At 39.9% G+C, this 19,153-nt stretch overlaps 1 protein-coding gene across 4 annotated transcripts in view; it reads right to left on the bottom strand.

The window, feature by feature from the left end:
- Nucleotides 1-19,153, bottom strand: part of TEC (tec protein tyrosine kinase) — a 123,311-nt gene that overhangs the window by 14,611 nt on the left and 89,547 nt on the right. For all 4 annotated transcript variants that reach the window (XM_008521611.2, XM_070615012.1, XM_070615014.1 and 1 more), the window contains 6 exons: nt 14,700-14,781; nt 13,896-14,024; nt 12,094-12,134; nt 10,989-11,164; nt 7,216-7,281; nt 1,475-1,529 (listed from right to left, as the gene is read on the bottom strand). In XM_008521611.2, coding sequence (XP_008519833.1) covers nt 1,475-1,529; nt 7,216-7,281; nt 10,989-11,164; nt 12,094-12,134; nt 13,896-14,024; nt 14,700-14,781 — 549 coding nt within the window. The remainder of the gene's footprint in view (nt 1-1,474; nt 1,530-7,215; nt 7,282-10,988; nt 11,165-12,093; nt 12,135-13,895; nt 14,025-14,699; nt 14,782-19,153) is intronic.

The raw sequence follows: 19,153 nt of genomic DNA, 5'->3' as shown, positions 1-19,153 counted from the left end.
TAATAAGCAGGAGATAAAGTGAGAAAGCAAGGGTTTCAAAGATTGGGAGCGATTACTAAATCGAATAACTAGGTCAAAAATGCAGAGAATTGTAGCAATTATCTTCTGATCCAACCTCTTTATCTTACAGATGCGAAAAACACACTAGAAAAGTCACAGCTGGACTTGGGTCTCCTTACTCAGTCCACTGTAGTTTCCTCTGTACAGTCATGCACCGCTTAACGACGGGGCTACGTCTGAGAGATGCAGCCTTGGGCGATTTTGTTGTGCGAACATCACAGCGATAGCGTATACTCACACAAACCTTGACGGTACAGCCTACTACACACCTAGATTATATGGTACTAATCTTATGGGACCACCATCATATACGTGGTCTGTCGTTGACCAAAATGTCATTATACAGCACACAACAGGACTACATTTTATCCTGTTATTTCTTTCTAAAGTGTAAGAATTTTAGCACATTTATTTCTAAGGCAACTGAATATTTTATTAAAACTTCATTTATAAAAGATGTCACATATTGGGGGCTGGCCCTATGGCTGAGTGGTTAAAGTTCTGTGTGTTCTGCTTTGGTGGCCCATGTTCATGGGTTCAGATCCTGGGCAGGGACCTACTCCACTCATCAGCCATGCTGTGGAGGCATCCCACATACAAAATAGAGGGAGACTGGCAAAGATGTTAGCTCAGGGCTAATCTTACTCAAGCAAAAAAATAATAAAAAGAGGAAGGTTGGCAACAGATATTAGCTCAGGGCAAATCTTCCTCACTGAAAAAAAAAGATATCACATATTGATATACATTACTTTAAAACAAATAACTTCAAGCAAAAAGGAAAAACACATTTAAGTACTAAGAAGGTAACAAATGATAAATCCGTAAGAAAAAGAGTAAAGAAACTGTTACCCATGTATAGCTATTACCTATTGTTCTGGGTCTAATTCTTCCCCTCAAAAAAAATATGCTGGAGTCCCAACCCCCAGTGCTTCCAAGGTGACCTTCATTGGAGATTTACAGAAGGAACCAAGTTATAATGTGGTAACTAAGGCAGGCCCTAACCCAATATGAATGGAGTCCTTAAAAATAGGAAATTTGGACACAGAGACAGACATGCACAGAGGGAAGAAACCCAGGGAGAAATGGAGGGAGGCTGGGAAGAGATCCTTCTCTACAGCCCTCAGAAGGAGCAAGCCTGCTGGCATCTTGATTGCAGACTTCTGACCTCTAGAACCATAAAACAATACATTTCTGCTGTTTAAGCCACTCAGTTTGTGGTCCTTTGTTACAGCAGCCCCAAGAAACTAATACACCAGCGTTCACTTTTAAATGACTTAAAAAAACCCAAAACCCGTACTTACATCATAGTATTTTTTAGGTTTTAGAAACAAAGGTACATGGAATTACTTATTAGGGATTCATTACAATTAATTGGTGCTGAAACCAAATCCATGAAACAAGTGCAAACACTTACTTCACTTCTGAGGAGTTGCTCTGCTTTGCTTCTGTTCATATTTCTGCAATACCATCTGAACAGAAAAAGATACTTTTAAGGCAGTTTTAAAAATTATTTTTTATTCTTTTTAAGAAAGTAATACTGGGGCCAGCCCCGTGGCATGGAGGTTAAGTTCAGTGTGCTCCACTTCAGCGCCCCAGGTTCACGGGTTCAGATCCCAGGTGTGGACCTACATCACGCGTCAGCCATGCTGTGGCAGCAACCCACATATAAAGTAGAGGAATACTGGCACAGATGTTGGCTCAGGGCTAATCTTCCTCAAGCAAAACAAGAGGAAGATTGGCAACAGATGTTAGCTCAGGGCAAATCTTCCTCAGCACACAAAAAAAGAGGGGGTGATATTGCTATCAGTAACAAATACAATAAATATCACTCATAATTTCAATAATCAATAAGAGATCACTGATAATCTCAATAATATAGACAACCACTGGTAACATGTGGGTGTACATACTTTCATACTTTTTCTACTGATATTTTTATGAAAACATATATATATGAATTCTTATTTTTTATTAAAGTGGAATAAAACTATACTTGCTATATCATAACCTGAATTTTTCATATAACAGTATATGATAGACATCTTTGCAAAGCAATATAGGCCTATGCATGATGGTATGGATGTGCCATAATTTACTCAAGTGATTCTTCATTATTCAACATAAAGCTCATTTCTAGTTTTTCACTGTTATAATAACAGCAAGAATGAATTTTACTCCACAGACTCAAACATGCAGGAAATGTCACTTTATATTATTGTCTTAATTAAAATTAAATCTTATCCCAAGCCCCCATCTGACCAATAGGCAGTAGATTCCATCTCAAGTCATTACAGAGGCTCCCACATTGAATTTCACGAAGGTCCCAAGAGTCAAAAGAAACAGCAAAACAGAAGAGCAGGCCCCTGGGTCTTCCAGACTTACCAGTTCTAGCGCAGCCCCAAGCCCTGGTGGTCACCGAGGCTCTACTATAGGAATCCCACCGTGGCCAGGCAGCAGTGCCCACCTCCCCATCAGGTCCCACCACCACTCTGTGCCACATCCCCAGCCCCTGCAGATCTGTGCCCCTTCTTTCCCAAGGAAAGATGGATCCTGCCATCTCCCGCCTCATCCTCAGAGGTAGTCCCCTCTCCCTGCTTCCCCTAGCCCAGTCTCTCGAGAGATTATAAACCTGTTCAGCCTGTTTTCTTGGCCATCAGTTTTAACCTTGGGTGTTTTTTTTTGGTTTTTGTTTGTTTGTTTTAGATGCCCTTTAGTGGGTAGAGAGTCCTCCACCACAGTCATCTTTCCTGAGGCTTCCAATAGTATGAAACTAGCTTCGCCCGTCTGGACATCTGAATTTTCCACCCCTAGCTCAGCCTCTTATAAAAAAAACCATCACCTGCTTTTGGCCCAGCAAACACCCTGAGACAGACGAACACAAAGGCCTTCTCTGACTGAGGAAGGGAAAAATACAAAGAACAAACTACAATGTAAGATCTTTTTTTGTCTGGATTCTTCCATGCAGTTGTAGTGGCCAAACACCAATTACAATCTCAATACAAGCTGATGAGTGTTATTTTATTTGTGGCCTGAGGTGATTAACCAGGCCTCAGAATTACGGGTACTAAGGTCTCATTGCTGTGGACCTCACTTCCTGAACTGAGACCAAGTCCAACAAAATTGCAGTTCTGATCTGAATCCAATTGAGAAATACAATAAACAAGAAGAACAGAATGGATTCTGTCTCAAAAGGGTTTCCAGTGATACAAGAAACATTTGGCAGGATGCCAAAAACAGTTATAAAAATTAATTAAGGAAAGGTAACTGGAGTTCTCATTATGCATTATAAACCAGCAGGATCTGAAAGATTAAAAAAATTCTCTTTGGGGCCAGCCTAGCGGCACAGTGGTTAAGTCTGCACATTCCTTCAGTGGCCTAGGGTTCACGGGTTCAGATCCCAGGCGCGGACCTACACACCGCTCATCCAGCCATGCTGTGGTGGCATCCCACATACAAAAAAATAGAGGAAGACTGGCAACAGATGTTAGCTCAGGGCCAATCTTCCTCACACACACACAAAAATTCTCTTTATTAATAACAGAAGATCCAACCCCACATCTTCACAGTAAGAGTAAGCAACAGAGGTTTAGTCTCACGTTCAGATGCAAGAAATCAGTAGAGCTAAACTGTAGCTCTCAAGAGGAAATTAGGTATGAGATACTCAGAGAAAGAAAGAGGTCTTTTAGTCACCTGGTATACACAAGCTCCCTTGGAAGGGATAAAGGAAATAAGGAAAGAAAAGGAATCCACTGCACAAAGGGCAGGCTCTTCAAAATCCTGTTCCCAGGGGTCATTTTTATGGCATTTGCAGATTCTCCAGACAGAATGTTTTCCCTCCTTAGTATATAAACTCAGACCTTTCAGAGTATGTTGAAGGAGGAAAGGAGGAAGGAGTGATGAACAAATAAACCGATGAATCAACTCGTGGTGAGTATTTCCTAACAGTTCTTTGTGGCTTCTGTCCCTCTTCTATGATGCCCAGCACCAGGCGAGAAGGGAAAGACAGTAGTGGCTCTGCTGAGTTCATCCCGTCGGGAAGGACCACACACATGGGTAAAATGTGAAGGAGCCCACGTGGTGGGCAGGGGAGCACCGCCACACAGATGCCAGCCCACGGACATCTCTCACAGCCCGTCACAGAAATGTTCTGTTAGAGGCTGGTTAGCTCCTCTGGATGAAGGAACTACCTATCTAGGAAGAATGCCCAGGATGTGTGAGTAACTTGTCATTCCATTCTTAGATATCAAAACTCTAATGTGAATGAGGTTTTCAGATTGGCTAGTCACTTCAAAACACTCCAGAGGAATAGGACTTCACAGTGGTGTCTGAACAGAGGGTAAAAAAGATTTGGGGACACACAGTCCTGTCTGGAAAGGTTGGATCCTGGCCAAGTTTCCTGGGGAGTGTGGGTTGGACAAATCATAAAAAGAAGACAAGGGGTAAAAATGAAGGAAAAATAGAAACCAACCAACCAAGCAACCAGCTATAAGTCTTTTCAATTCTCTAATTTGGCCCTCGCCTCCTATGCCACCCACTCAAAGCCTTATGCTAGACTTTTTCTGCTCTAAACACCCTTTCATTTCTGTCACCTTCTTCCTTTAACATCTTTCCAGCAAGAACATCTTATTGACCATCACAATGAACCCTTTTCTTTCCTGCAGCACTTCCTCTGATCCTCTCCTCCCCAAACTGTTACGTGGGTGCAGAGGTCAGAACTAGGTTACTGATAGCCCCCGGAGCTGCGGGCCTGGCAACCCTGTGTCCAGCCCAGTGCGCCGTCTGTTGCCTGGGACGACTCCTAGGCCCAAACAAACAGAAGAGCTCTTGATTCAACAAAAGGCTTTTTAACTCTTGGGATACTTAAGATGTGTCACAGGATGAGCTGTAGCAAACAACAGCACACACCACGGAGTGGGAAGACAGCAGGAGACGAGGGGCACTCTGACTGTCCACCCTGAGAACAGGTTTCCCCTTTCTCACCTAGCACAATGCCATCGGGAATCCCTGACCGCTGGGCAGATGGCTGAGGAGACTCCCGGACCGGAGACTGTACACAGCAGGTGAATTCACTTAGTCACGCAGAGGAGGAGAAAAAATTTCACCTATCCAAAAAACTCATGGCAATGAATCATAAACTTCTTAAGATTCTTATCTGTAATCCCATGAGTCTTAAGGGGAGTTCTCACATTCAGATAAGGATTATCTGGTTTCCAAGCACATCCCTCCCCAAATTATCAGCTAGTTCTCAGATCACTTTAAAATCAGGTCCAACTTTTCACCTTTTAGTATCTTCCCTAATTCTAAGGATTTTGCTATATTTTCCTAAAATTTATTTAAGAACAGAAATACTATTTTATTTACATATTTTTTATACCATCACCTACTTCTAAAACAACTTTGAGGGATCACACCACTGAGTGCTGTGACTTTTGAACCTATTAATCCTTTTCTAGATTTGAAGGTATACTCACATTACAGGGACTGACATGGACAGTTTTTTGGTGTTTTTTTTGGCTAGTGGTGGTGGTGGTCTTTTGAAAGAAGTGAATGAAGTATCAACACACCACCTCCGAAGGACTACAAAAGAGTATTTGGTATATATGAGCCTCTCATTAAAACTTGGCCTTGTACTGCTAGTGGGCATATAAATAGTATGCCCATTATGTTCTCTGGAAAGCAATGTGATGGCATGCATTAGGAGTCTTAACAAGTTCATTCCTAGTCTTTAGCCCAGCAGATTCTTAGAGATATAGTATAACCACAGGCTCTCTAGGACCAGTTCAACTGACCCCATCTTTTATCAACAGAGTGATTAAGAATTGTCTTTCAGAAAATGTGCAAAGTCTCGTAGCCAGAGCATGCGCAGAGAAAGAAGTCTTGACCTGAAATGACTGCAGAACCAAAGATCTGGAACCAAAGACAAGGACACGACTGGAATTTAAAAGTAGGACTCTTCTCAGAAGCAAGGGGTCCCTCATTCAGGAAGACTCGGTGTTAAAATTCCTTCCCCACCTCATTGAAAATGTTTAGAACCCTATCATAAAAGTTGAGAACCTCATCATAAGTGTTTAGAACCCTGTCATAAATATTTTAAACTTTACCATAAAGGCTTGAAGCCCACCAATCAAAACCTGTCCCGCCAGCGTTTCCACATGCCAGCCTGTTCTCCCTAACCTCTTAAATTTCACCCCAAATCCTGAATCGGGGAGGCAGACCTGAGGGCATGTGCCCCCTGTCTCCCTGTAGGTCAATCTCACAGAGTAAAGCTGATCTCTTTTCCCACAGGCTGATGCCGTAATTAACGGGCCACTTATGCACATCAGGCAAGAGAACCCCAATTTTGTGCAGTAACACTAGTTTAAGACTAGATAAAGCAGGAAGAAGTCCCAGTTATTTTTACATAGCAAAGCTGCCTAAACAACATAACGCCACACAAGTAAGTAAATGATTATATAAATTATTGCACATCCATGTGCCATATGCCTGGTTATACAGTTCCTGATACATGCTAAGACCTCGGTAAATATTTGATGAATTTATGACTGAATGAAATATAATGCACTTATGAAAATGTTTTCAAAGAATACACAATGGTATAAAGAAATACACTTGTAGTACTGTTAAGTGGAACAAATAGGATATAAAACAGCATATACAGCATGACCTTATTTTTTTAAAAAAAGAGTAAAAAGATTGAAAGAAAATATACTAATGTTGACAGAGGCCAACTCTAGTTGACTCATGAGTAATTTTTCTTATTAACATTTTTCATACTTTCAAACAATTTTAAAACAATAATCATATATTATTATAATTAAAAAAAATAAATGTTTTTCTAAAGGCCACACTGGGAAACTGAATTCTGATTTGTTGAATAAATGAACAGTGATCGATATTTCAAAGTCAGCTAAGATGTGATTTGTTTTAAATCAATTGCTTGTGTATCTCCATATATAGTACCCTCGGGTAAAGTGTATTACAGAAACTAATTCTCACAACGTCGTTTACCACCCTAGACAACTGAGTTAAGACTGTGTCAGTGCCACCTTCTAAAGATAATGAAAGCTATCCACTAATCTCCAAAATGCCTTACATAATTAGGAAAATGAAAACATTTTCTCATTTTTCAAATTCACAAAATAACCATTTACTTACTCATACTGATCTAAGTTGTTTGATTTCTTTCCCGTTACATAATTACTTGGGATATATCCTTCACTCCTAGAAATAAGAGAAATACTTTAGGTAAGCTGAAATTATCTTAGTGAGAGGTTATTAAAAGAAAAATTATTGCCTTTCTCAAATAATTAGAGCATAATATTTCCTAAATCTTATAAGAAAGACTAGGTGACCCCCAATAATTCAATGTATCTATAGCATTTGATGCTTTACAAAATACTTCCTCATTTGATCTTCACAAAAATTCTGAGGTAGACAGGCATTACTGTACTGACCTTCTTGTGAGGAAACCAAGGCTTAGAAAGATTAACAGACTTTCTCAAGGTCCCAAAGCTAGCCAGCAACAGGGCCAGAAGTGGAACTCTGAACTGGTGACTAGGTTCAGAGCGTTCCTGATACCCCAAGATGCTTCTCTTAAATTCACAATTTCTTGGGATGCTTTAAGGAAACCACTACTTCAGAAAAGTTAAAGTATTGGATAAAAACACCCGTCACTCCAATACCTCATCTAGAGGCTTGTTTCACAGAGGGTAGTCCCTGACGTCTACATCAGTAGCATCTGGGTCGCTTGTTAAAAAGGCAAATTCTTGCATCATATCCCAAAAGACTTGAATTGAGAAGGTCTCTTTGGGGCCAAGCAATCTTCAGTTTTACCCCAGATGACTCTTAGGTACACTGCAGTTTAAGAAGCACTCAGAGCAGGCAGAATTTGGTAGGAGCCAAGATTTTCAGCATAAGATAAAAGAGATACACGTATAAAATTTAAAAATTGAGTTAAAACCTTGTAATCTTAAGTTTGAACTTGAACTATGAGTAAGAACTCACAAAACACAACACACACACGAGTGTATATAGGTAGCTGTGTTGAACTGAGAAGGGCCTAGAAGCAATGACAATCCGGTAACAATTAGAATCCTAGCACCCTAACTGTTGTCTCTAAATACTATTTGTGACTAAAAGGAGCCAGCACATCTTGGAAAAATGGCAAATTGAAGGTTTGTCCAGGAAAAACACAAGATGAACTTAAGCCATTTTATTTTACCCAGAAAGCAAGGAAGCTAAGACTAAAGGGGTCCCCAACCAAAACAGCTACCACTGACCTAAGATGGGACAATTCAAGCCAAATGAATAATGACTGCAATGATTAAAACCAAATATATAAGCACCCATAATAACACTAAAAAAATTATTGGTTACCATTGCTATCACTAGAGGAAGCTCAGTCATCAACTTATTATTCTGAAAATTGGTAAAAGGAAAAAATCAAAAATTTATCTGGCCTTTCCTGCATGAACTGGTTGATGAGGCAGTTCTTCATTAGAAAATTAATAAATTAAAAAATTAATAAATGCAGATGGAATGACAGAATTAGAAAATCATTTGGCAATCCCTAATGAAATAATGAATGTAAGCAATAATCATTAATGATGCCAAAATCATTAGGTGAAACACTGATGAAGAACTTTATGATGGAGAAACAAGGTTGACACCTGAACCACTGAGCAATCTTCATATCATTAGAAGTGGGAAAACCAGGGATCAACTTCCAAATGTGATCAAGCCTCTTGATTACAGTTGACAGGAAATATAGGACATAAAGACATATTAAATGACGCCACTTGTAAGCAATTAGCTTAACCTAGAGTGTGGCTCATTTCATAGGGTAAATTATCTGGTTTCATCAGTAAGTCAAAAATGAAAAAAAGGATGGAGACTGCTGTGGAATAAAAGAGAGACATAAGACACATATCAGCCAAAAGACAATATGTGGACCTTGTTTTAATCTTGATAAAACTGTAAAAATACATATTAGAGCTAATCAGAGGACACTCAAATTACATACAGTCATGGATCGCTTAACAACAGGGATACATTCTGAGAAATGCATCATTGGATGATTTCATCATTGTGCGAACATGATAGTGTCCTTACACAAACCTAGACGGTGTAGCCTACTATCCACTTAGGCTATATGGTACTAATCTTATGGGACCACCATCGTATATGTGGTCCATAACTGAACAAAACATCAGTATGCAGCACATGACCGTAACTGGCACATCCTTAGACCTGTGCCAGAGGGACACCTGCTCTGCCCTCACACTTTCAAGAGCATGCCATGTTCCCTCAGCCCTCTTCTAGACCACCATCTGGGTAACTAGGACCCCAGAATTCTCTGCCAATTGCCAAGGCCTACATGAGCCTTTCCAGTGGGTTCGTCCTCTGAAAAGCCAAGTATGCTACTCATATGTACCTCCTTCCACCCCAGGTCCAAGAGGTGGTCATGTTGGGGGGTAGCTGTTGCAAGCAATCTAGACAGGGCTTGGATGACAGCTGTGAGATGAAGTGTGGGACAGAACGGAAGAGAGAAGGGAGGCACCCTGGGAGGTAGCCCTCTGTGCGCTGTCACATTCTGGCACAGAACCCTCAAGCTCGGCCTTGTCATTTTGAAGGTATGTTTGTCAAGTTAGAGGATAAGTTATATTTTATTTACCAGTTTGTTAGCTTGACTTATAACTACTAAATACTAAGATATGTGCTATCTGGGCTTCATTCATACTCTTCTTCCAGTCCCAAAAATGGTAGGGAAAAGTCTATAGTTAACTGTTAAATATGACAATGACACAGAAGTTGTTTTAAAAAAATCTTTAGCAGTTAGACTTTGGCGTGAAATGATATGATAATTTAAGTTTACTTTTAAATATTGTAGGAAAAAACAATTGGGAGGATTGGTAAATCAAGACATTAACTATTGGTAATTTTTGAAGTCAAGTTACAAGAGGCTCCATTATACTATTATGTACTTTTATGGATGTTTGAAGATTTCTAAATAAAAAAATAAAAGTCAATCTTCTACAGTGTTTGGCAAAGAAAAGCAGTGACAACCTCCTTGTAAACATAGAACAAAAGGTTAGGAGCTCTCAAGAAGGTAAAAAGGCACAGCAAACCAGCACTCAGGAGATGTACCGTTGCTGAGAAATGAGCAGACGAGAAGGACCTGCCTAACCCAGGGGCTTCCAGTGCTTCTCCCGAAGTGGACTGAGGAATGGAGAATTGGAATTGGGGGTGGGGCAGGGAGGCGAGAAAGCAGACTTGCAGGGAGGGTGTGCTCTGGACAGGACAAAAAGTCCTCCTCTTCTTATCCATGGGAACTCAGAATATCAACAGGGTTATATTTCAGAGGCAAGCAGAGGATACAGGATTTCTTAATGAAGTCTAAAAGATACTCATCCCCTAAGTTTATCCCTATTTACCCATTTTTTTATCGATAATAAGGGTTGAAAGGACTGTTCCCTTTAAATCCTTAATTATCTTCTATAAATCATGCTTGTTTTTAAATTTCTTGCTTGTACGTGTACACACATACACCTATGTACATACATATAGACATACATGTATTCTCCCTCTCTCTCTCTCTTAGAAAAATCTAAGATTATTTACTTACCTCAGGGAGGAAAAAAATAAAATCTAATTTCCCCCAAACTCAAAATAATCCAATTAAACATATGATGGACCAGAAAGAGACCAGTGTAATGTATTCTAATTTCTAGAAAGAGGTAGTTGATCCATTTACATTTATTGAATCACCACTAAGAATACATTGTGTTACTGCAAATAATAATGTGCACTTTCACTTATGGCTGGCTGAACTAGTCTCATAACATGATAGTTGGAGATTATCCTCTTCTCACTCAGCACTTAACTCCCACGTACCCACTGTGTGTCATGCACAGACTGGGAATACTTACCCGTATTTATCTCTCGCTCTCCACCAATGAACATCATTCTTCTCTAATATGATATACTCTTGGCCTCTCTCTAATCTGAGGTCATGTGCTTCTGTCGCTTGGAAATCATACATAGCTACAACTATTTCTTCACTATTATCTTCTTCTTCAATTGGAATTGGTGGGGGAGGCCTTCGCTAAGAAAAGAGCATGACACATGAAAGTTTAGTCTTCTGCTTCAAAACTGGATGTGAAGTACAACACTAAATGATTCACACATCACCACAGAATAAAGCAGAAATCTCAAGTCTACCCAATACAATCTGGTGAAGCTTCCCAGGAGTTTGATGATGTTGATGCTATCGGACCTCTCATGGGTTTCAGAATACAGGACATGAGCAAAAGTTGTCTCTAAACATCAGAAGGCTGCTGCTCAGTGTCAGGGCGAGCTTTCCAGGGAGAGGTAAGAGTAATACGTGAGGAGCAGCCAGGAGGACTAAAGGTGGACCCACTGTTCAAATGCCCTGCAATGGGGAAAAAGCACACTACGGAGTGGAGTCTTCTATCAGGTCTCTTCCCACTCAAAGGAATCTGCACTTCTTTGTGCCTACTATGTGCAAGGCTCCTTGGCACCTAACACAGTTTTTCTCTTAATACTGATCCCATGAAGTAGAGTATATAATTCCCATTTTACAATTGAGAAAACAATGATTTAAGTAACCCACCAAAGGTCACTCATATCAGATTCACGTTGGATCAATACCTGTCTGGGTCCAAACTACATGTTTTCCACCATAGCCTACTCTTCAAAGGCATATCATTAAATCACTGAAGTCAGTCACAACACTATGGTCTTAAGACTGAAATATTCCTTTGAAGTCCCACACCTCTTATATAATTCTTGAAGCCAAAATACAGGCAAAATGCCAGATGATAAAAGGGCCCCCAATTATATATCATACCATTAAATTAAAATTATTTGACACCAAGATAAACAACCAAATAAGACATAGCATTTCTGTTTCTGATATGACCTTGGGGGTAGGGGTGGGGAACAGCATCACATGAATGAATGCAAACATACTCAATAAACTGAAAATGCTCCCAAAAGTTGAAGACCACCTACCTTCTTTGTTTCTGGTGCTGGAGGTAGTGCTTTTCTTATACCTGAAAATGACAACAACAAAAATAGGTCAAAACCCCATCTACCAACGATTGATAGTTTTAAGGAAAAGTGAAAATGAACACATAAACAAGAAGCCCACTCTGACTCTCGCTCTGGTGCATGGTGCTTGTATCACTATTTAAGAACAGAATTTTAAAATGCTATTAAAGCTGGTTTGTATTTCTGCCTTCCTGAACAGACTGTAAATGTCATAGGGGTTGGGGCCATGTCTCGTTCTTTATAAACAAGTGGAAATACATCAAACTAAAAAGCTTCTGCTCAGCAAAGGAAATCATCAACAAAATGAAAAGGCAGCCTACAGAAGGGGAGAAAATATTTGCAAACTACATATCTGATAAGGAGTTAATACCCAAAATATACAAGGAACTCATACAACTCAATAGCAAAAAAATCAAATAACTCCACTAAAAATGAGCAGAGGATCTGAGTAGACATTTTTCCAAAGAAGACATACAAATGGCCAGCAGGTAAATAAAAGGGTGCTCAACATCACTAATCATTAGAGAAATGCAAATCAAAACCACAATGAGATATCACCTCACACCTGTCAGGATGGCTGTTATCAAAAACACAAGAGATAAATGCTGGCGAGGATGTGGAGAAAAGGGAAGCCTTGTACACTGTTGGTGGGGATGCAAATTGTGCAGCCACTATGGAAAACAGTTAGAGGTTCCTCAAGAAATTAAAAATAGAACTACCATATTGACCCAGCAATCCTCCTTCTGGGTATATACACAAAGGAAACGAAATCAGTACCTCAAAGAGATATCTGCACGCCTACGTTCACTGCAGCATTATTCACAATAGCCAAGACATGGAAACAACCCCAGTGTCCATCAACAGATGCATGGATAAGAAAATATGGTGTGTGTATATATATCATGGAATATTATTCAGTCTTAAAAAAAGGAAGAAAATCCTACCATTTGCAACAACATGGGTGAACTTGGAAGACATTACACTAAATGAAATAGGTCAGACAGAGAAAGACAAATACCTCATGGTATCATTTATATGTGGAATCTTAAAAAAAAAAAAGTCAAACTTATAGAAACAGAAAGTAGAAAAGTGGTTGCCAGCGGCTGGGGAGTGGAGTAGGTGAAATACAGATGTTGCTAAAAGGGGACAACTTTCAGTTATAAGATGAATGAGGTCTGAGGATCTGAAGTCTAACATGGTGACTATAGTTGGTAACACTGTACTGTATAATTAAAATTTACTAAGAGTATAGAACTTAAATGTTCTCATACACACACACACACACACACACACACACACACACACACACAAAGGTAAACACATGAGGTGATGGATGTGTTAATTAACTCAGTGGGAGGAATCCTTGCACAATGCACAAGTATATCAAACTATCACGTTGTACACTTAAATATCTTACAATTTTATTTGTCAATTATATCTCAATAAAGCTGAGAAAAAAAGCAAAGAAAAGCTGCTGATGGTACCACATTAGGATCACACTTTTAATAGAGTTATTTTTAGCAGGCTTCCATATTGTGATAAAAGCTCCCCAAAATAGACCTTTTGGTTCCAATGGATAGTCCCACTGCTAACTAAATATAATTATTCTCACAAAATATACCTACCCCACATTTACACTGTACTAGCAAATGTGAAGGCCGTACTTAACCAACATCAAAATCAAAATCATGTCACTTTCTTGCTAGACTAATAATATGTACATCCTGGGCACAATATAATCACAGAATAAAATGAATACTTACTACTCTCAAAAAGATTATATTTTTCACAACCAGGTGCTAGTTTTTCAGTTTGTCTGCAACACTGATAACTTCCATCTGTCCAAAATTTAGGATGATATTTAATCATAATATTATTGTTGTTCTTTATTTCTGTAATTCATAGATACATGAAATGATTAGTGAAATAAAACAAACATAACAAAATGTTTCATAAGTAACACTGTCAATCATTGTTTATTTCTTGGATACCATGTTCATTGTGAGAACACCCTCATAACATCATACAACTCAGAATTCAGAAAATCCATATGGTTCTCTTTCATCTCCTTTTTTGGTGAAGCACCCTTGTTAACAGAAGTGACCTTTGCTACTCCGTGATGGATAAACACCAAAGTCAGCCCACCACCATTTTGTTCCGCAGAAGAAGCAATGAGAATTGTGCAAGACAAATGCCCCATTTAAACACTTTATGCACAAGTCAATTCATTCACACCAAATGTTGACTACATAGGAAATTTCTTAGAAAATACCAAATCTTATTATGATAAAAGCCCAGCGCTCTATCATCTTCAAATGTATTACACATTAAATGAAAGCATGCTTTTCTCAGAAACTATGTATATGCTACTAGAAGGAATCAGATTTAAAAAAAGGAAATTATCTTCAGTATGTATCACTAACAGTAACAGAATGTCCTTGGAGAAACATTTTTTGTAGATTAAAAGATTATAAATGCAAGATATATTACTGTATTTCTGTTTTAGTGATAACAATGTTATATCCTAAAATTATGCACAGATTAATATTTCAATACATGGGTTTTACCTTCTTTTAACTTCTTCACCCACCGGTCTCTGCTTTGTGCACTAGGTGCAAAAACGTAAAGTGTGTTAGCATCATGAACAACCTAAAACATAACAAAAGATGCAAGAGGTGAGAAATACTTAGACACAGCACTTCTGTCTAGCACAGAGCTCTCGGTACCACCGACACCAATAAATGATTCTGAAATGACTGAAAAAAGTCAATTACTTCAGATCCAAAGAACCTAGATTCCTTTCTTATAAAAGCACATCTATTTTTTCCTGTCTACATTGAGTGGAACACACTTCTTACAAAGGACAGTGTCTTCGTAGAAAAAAAATATATACAGAGGCCAGGATGCTTCACTTATCTTGTCATTTCTTGCAATCTAAGTAACTAAAGTTCCTCAGGTAAACTTGGTGTAATAGGGATTATTCTAATCTAGCATTTTTCTGAATAATATTTTAGATGAACGGACTCATCTTTCGGCATCATTCCTATAGCTTCCTTTTGAGACTTTAAATAATTGCAGTAGCTAACTTTATTAAGCACCAAGTACTCCAACTCTATGCTGTGCGCTTTACAGACATTAACTCAATTAATCCTACCATCAAGGTTTTAGTAATTCCATTTCACAGAGGAAGAGACTCAGGTCTATCCACTGCCCCGCCACTCCCGTATAACTCCAGGAGGCACCATTCACATACAATGCACTGCAAATGGCGCTCGCTAATGGCATGCTTCTCAACCTGCCCATCACCATTTGGTTGGTAACCCAGAAAGCCAGGATCCTGACTCCAGAGCCCAAACTTTTAACCACAAACTCACTAACTCCCAAGGAGTAATTTAACAGTCTTATTCTTAATATCTTTAATATTAATAATAAAATTAAGCCTGGGAAACTAATCCAAGAATTTTGTCTTTGATCTATCACTTTCCCTTAATGGTCGGTCGCAAAGCAGAAACACTTTAATTGGCTAAAAAGAAATATATGGCTAGAAACTTCCCTTTACCATGTCAACAGCCACTGGATTGAACACAAATAGCTCTTTCATTGATAAACGGCTGTTCCTGACCATATTCAATAGGTAATTCCTTTCCATTCATCATATAAATGCAGTCTAACAGCAATGTGCACGCCATAGAACAAATGATGTTATATTCCATTCAGTGATTAATTCATTCAACTAGCACTTTGCTGGGACTACATAAGATACAAAAATAAATCAAACATGAAGCCTATTTCCAAGACATGTATAGCAATTTCTTATTACAAAACAGAAAGTAAGGCATGATAGAGAGGTAAAGATAAGTGCTAAGAGACTTGGGGATATACGCTGCCCCATTTGGTTCATAATTTTCACATTTGTAATACTGTGATTTTGTACTAAGAAATATATATTTGTTCTTCATCCCAGTTCCAGACACAGAGCTCCTAAAACCCTTGGAATTTCCTGCGCTGAGACTGATAAAGATATATTTTGTTATGCTAATGAGATGGCTTTTGGAAAACACCTACAGATGAGGACTGGCCAGTGAAGCCAACCATGTGATTAGAGGGTTGGAACTTTCAGTTCCACTCACCCACTTCCGGGAGGGGCGAGGGGTTAGAGATTGAGCTCAATCACCCATGGCCAATGATGTAATCAATCATGCCTATGTAATGAAGCTGCCATTAAAACTCAAAAAGGAGAGGGGTCAGAGAGCTTCCAGGTTGGTGAACACATGGAGATCTGGGGAGGGCATGGAAGCTTTGTGTCATTTCCCCATACCTTCTCCTGTGCAGCTCTTCCATCTGGCTATTCCTGAGTTACATCCTTTTATAGCAAACCAGTGATGTAGTAAGTAAAATGTTTCTCTGAGTTCTGTGAGCTGCTCTAGCAAATTAATGGAACCTGAGGCAGCGATTGTGGGAAACTCCGATCTATAGCCAGTAAGTTAGAAGCACAGTCGACAACCTGGACTGGCAATTGGCACTGGAAGTCGGGGCAGTCTTGTGGGGCTGAGCCCTTAATCTGTGGAATCTGATGCTATCTCTGGGTAGAACAGTGTTGGAACTGAGTTGAATTGTAGGACACCAAGCTGGTCAGAGAATTGCTTGGTGGTGTGTTAAAAAAACAAACACATTGGAATTGAGAGTCAGAATCTTAACACCTCACCCAGGTTAGTCCATGCAATCAACTCCATACGGAAGAATTAGGTTAAAATGCACCATAAAACCATCATTCTGAATTGACACGGAGGTATCCAGAAAGAACTGCCAGGGCTTGGAACTTTCCGGAAACCTAGGTGTCTCATAATAAGTTATTACAATAGTTTACTTTACTGAGTCTTTACGTTGGGCTAAGCACTTTACACACACGGCCTAGTTTAATCCATCTAGCAGCCCATGTCTCTATTAGCATTAGGATCCTCATTTTCCAAATGAGAAAACCAAAGTGGGTGAGGTGAAGTCATCTGAGCAGGATCTGTTTGATCTCCTAAGGCTCTTCTTATTCATGTTTCCTCTGAACAGCTTCATGGCCCCTTGACTGTTCCCTTCCTAGAATCCGCCTCTTCAGGCTCCAAACAGTCTAACTGCTCCGCGAAACTCCCTCACGTCAGCACTGTGAGCTTGTAATTTTGTTAAAGCTTGTTAAAGACCAGCTAATCAGAAGAAAATTAATCCAAATTCAGAGTTTTGATAACCAAGACTAGATATATTACTGAGCTAACTCAGGGCATTTGTATTTCTATAAGAAATTTTTAGAAATAGCAACGTAAGCTCAAATAATAAACGTCTACATCTGGCATCTCAGGTAGTTTGGCAGGCTGCCAGGTGAGACATCTGGGGTCCAGGATCCTTCCCTCAGCAAGTCCCGATGGCACCTGTAGGCCACCTCCCATGTCTTCCATACGGACAGCTGACAGTGACAGAGAGAATCTGGGGAGCCTTGTTTCTTGTGTGTCTCGCATCTTCTGTGAGTCAGCCTTTCACAGGAGAGGCTGTCAGGGAAGGAAGAGCTCTGCAGACCTTGAGGCACAGAAGCCATTTCAACAAGGTGGAAATATACTCTCCTTTGGTAACACTGCCAACTTACTAGTTACCCGCCCTGCTATTTATATCTTCATTCACTCATTCATTTATCCAACAGACTTTTAATAACAGTGTGCTGTAGGAAAAACAGCACAGATGTTATATAGACACACAGATCTGGGTTCAAAACCCAAGAAAGAAACGCCGGCTTCTGGGGAACTCCTGGCTGCCACCAGAAACGATTCATCCAAGAAAGCAGTGAAGTGGTACCTCACCAGGCAGCCAGTCCCTCCCTATGCTCTCTGTCCCTTCCTAGGGCTAGAACATGCTGGAAGAGGAAGCAACCTTCTTTTTTCTTTTGGTGTCTTCTGAAAATGTCTTCTACTTTTTTTTTTTGACCCTGCATCTGAAGGTGATGCAGACTTTCACCGTGAAAGTGTGACTAGAATCTAGACTTTCTTAAGTTATGGTTAAGTTATAATAAGAGAGGATATTTTTCATCTTTCAAATCTTGCTGGTTTAAATTACGTAGTTAAAGCTCAAGTTTACCTCTTCTTAACTTTTAAGATTGCTTTTTAACAAACGTCCTCAACCAGAGCAGGGAGTGGCTAGGTGCAGCGAGGGGTCATGTGCTAGCTGCTGCAAGCTCTGGGATGGCGGGGGCCAGCTCTGCACTCCTGAGTCCTCAAGGCTTGTGTGCAGGATGCCACACCTCCCACCGTGGGAGTGACAGGAGCTGAGGACGTGTTCTAGGGAGGCTTTTCATTCACAAAATGACCTTGCACAAGTTGTTTAACATCTGTGAGCCTCAATTTCCCCAGTCATAGATGAGAATAGTATGGTATTCATCTCCCTAGTCTAACACGATCATTGCAAGGAAAAAAATGGAATAAGGTAACCTTTTAAAAAAGTATGGCTTTGGGGCCGGCCTGGTGGCACAGGAGTTAAGTTCACATGTTGCACATCGGTGGCCCAGGGTTCCCCAGTTCGGATCCCAGGTGCGGACATGGCACCGCTTGGCAAGCCATGCTGTGGCAGGCATCCCATATATAAAATAGAGGAAGATGGGCACAGATGTTAGCTCAGGGCCAGTCTTCCTCAGCAAAAAAGAGGAGGATTGGCAGCAGATGTTAGCTCAGGGCTCATCTTCCTCAAAAGAAAAAAAAGTACGGCTTTATATATAATGCTAATATATTCTGCATCACAAGCAGCCTTTTAATCTCATTTCTGCTCAAGGAGCTCACTCCTGCCCTTTCTCAGTTTCTCAAGTTCACAGAGAACACCTCATCCCACTTTTTTCAGTCTCAATCCCCACTCCTTATCCTGACTTTTCTGTGATAAATCTGAGTAATAGCAAATTAGGTCTGGGGTTTACATACTCTGGGTGTTGGCAGAATCTAACAGACCACAGAAAGAAGAAGCTAATGTTTCCACCAACACTTAAACTGTTCATGAAGAA

Source organism: Equus przewalskii, chromosome 3 (genome assembly GCF_037783145.1).
Source record: "Equus przewalskii isolate Varuska chromosome 3, EquPr2, whole genome shotgun sequence".
Taxonomy (NCBI): Eukaryota; Metazoa; Chordata; class Mammalia; order Perissodactyla; family Equidae; genus Equus; species Equus przewalskii.
This window is presented reverse-complemented; position numbering and strand designations above follow the sequence as displayed.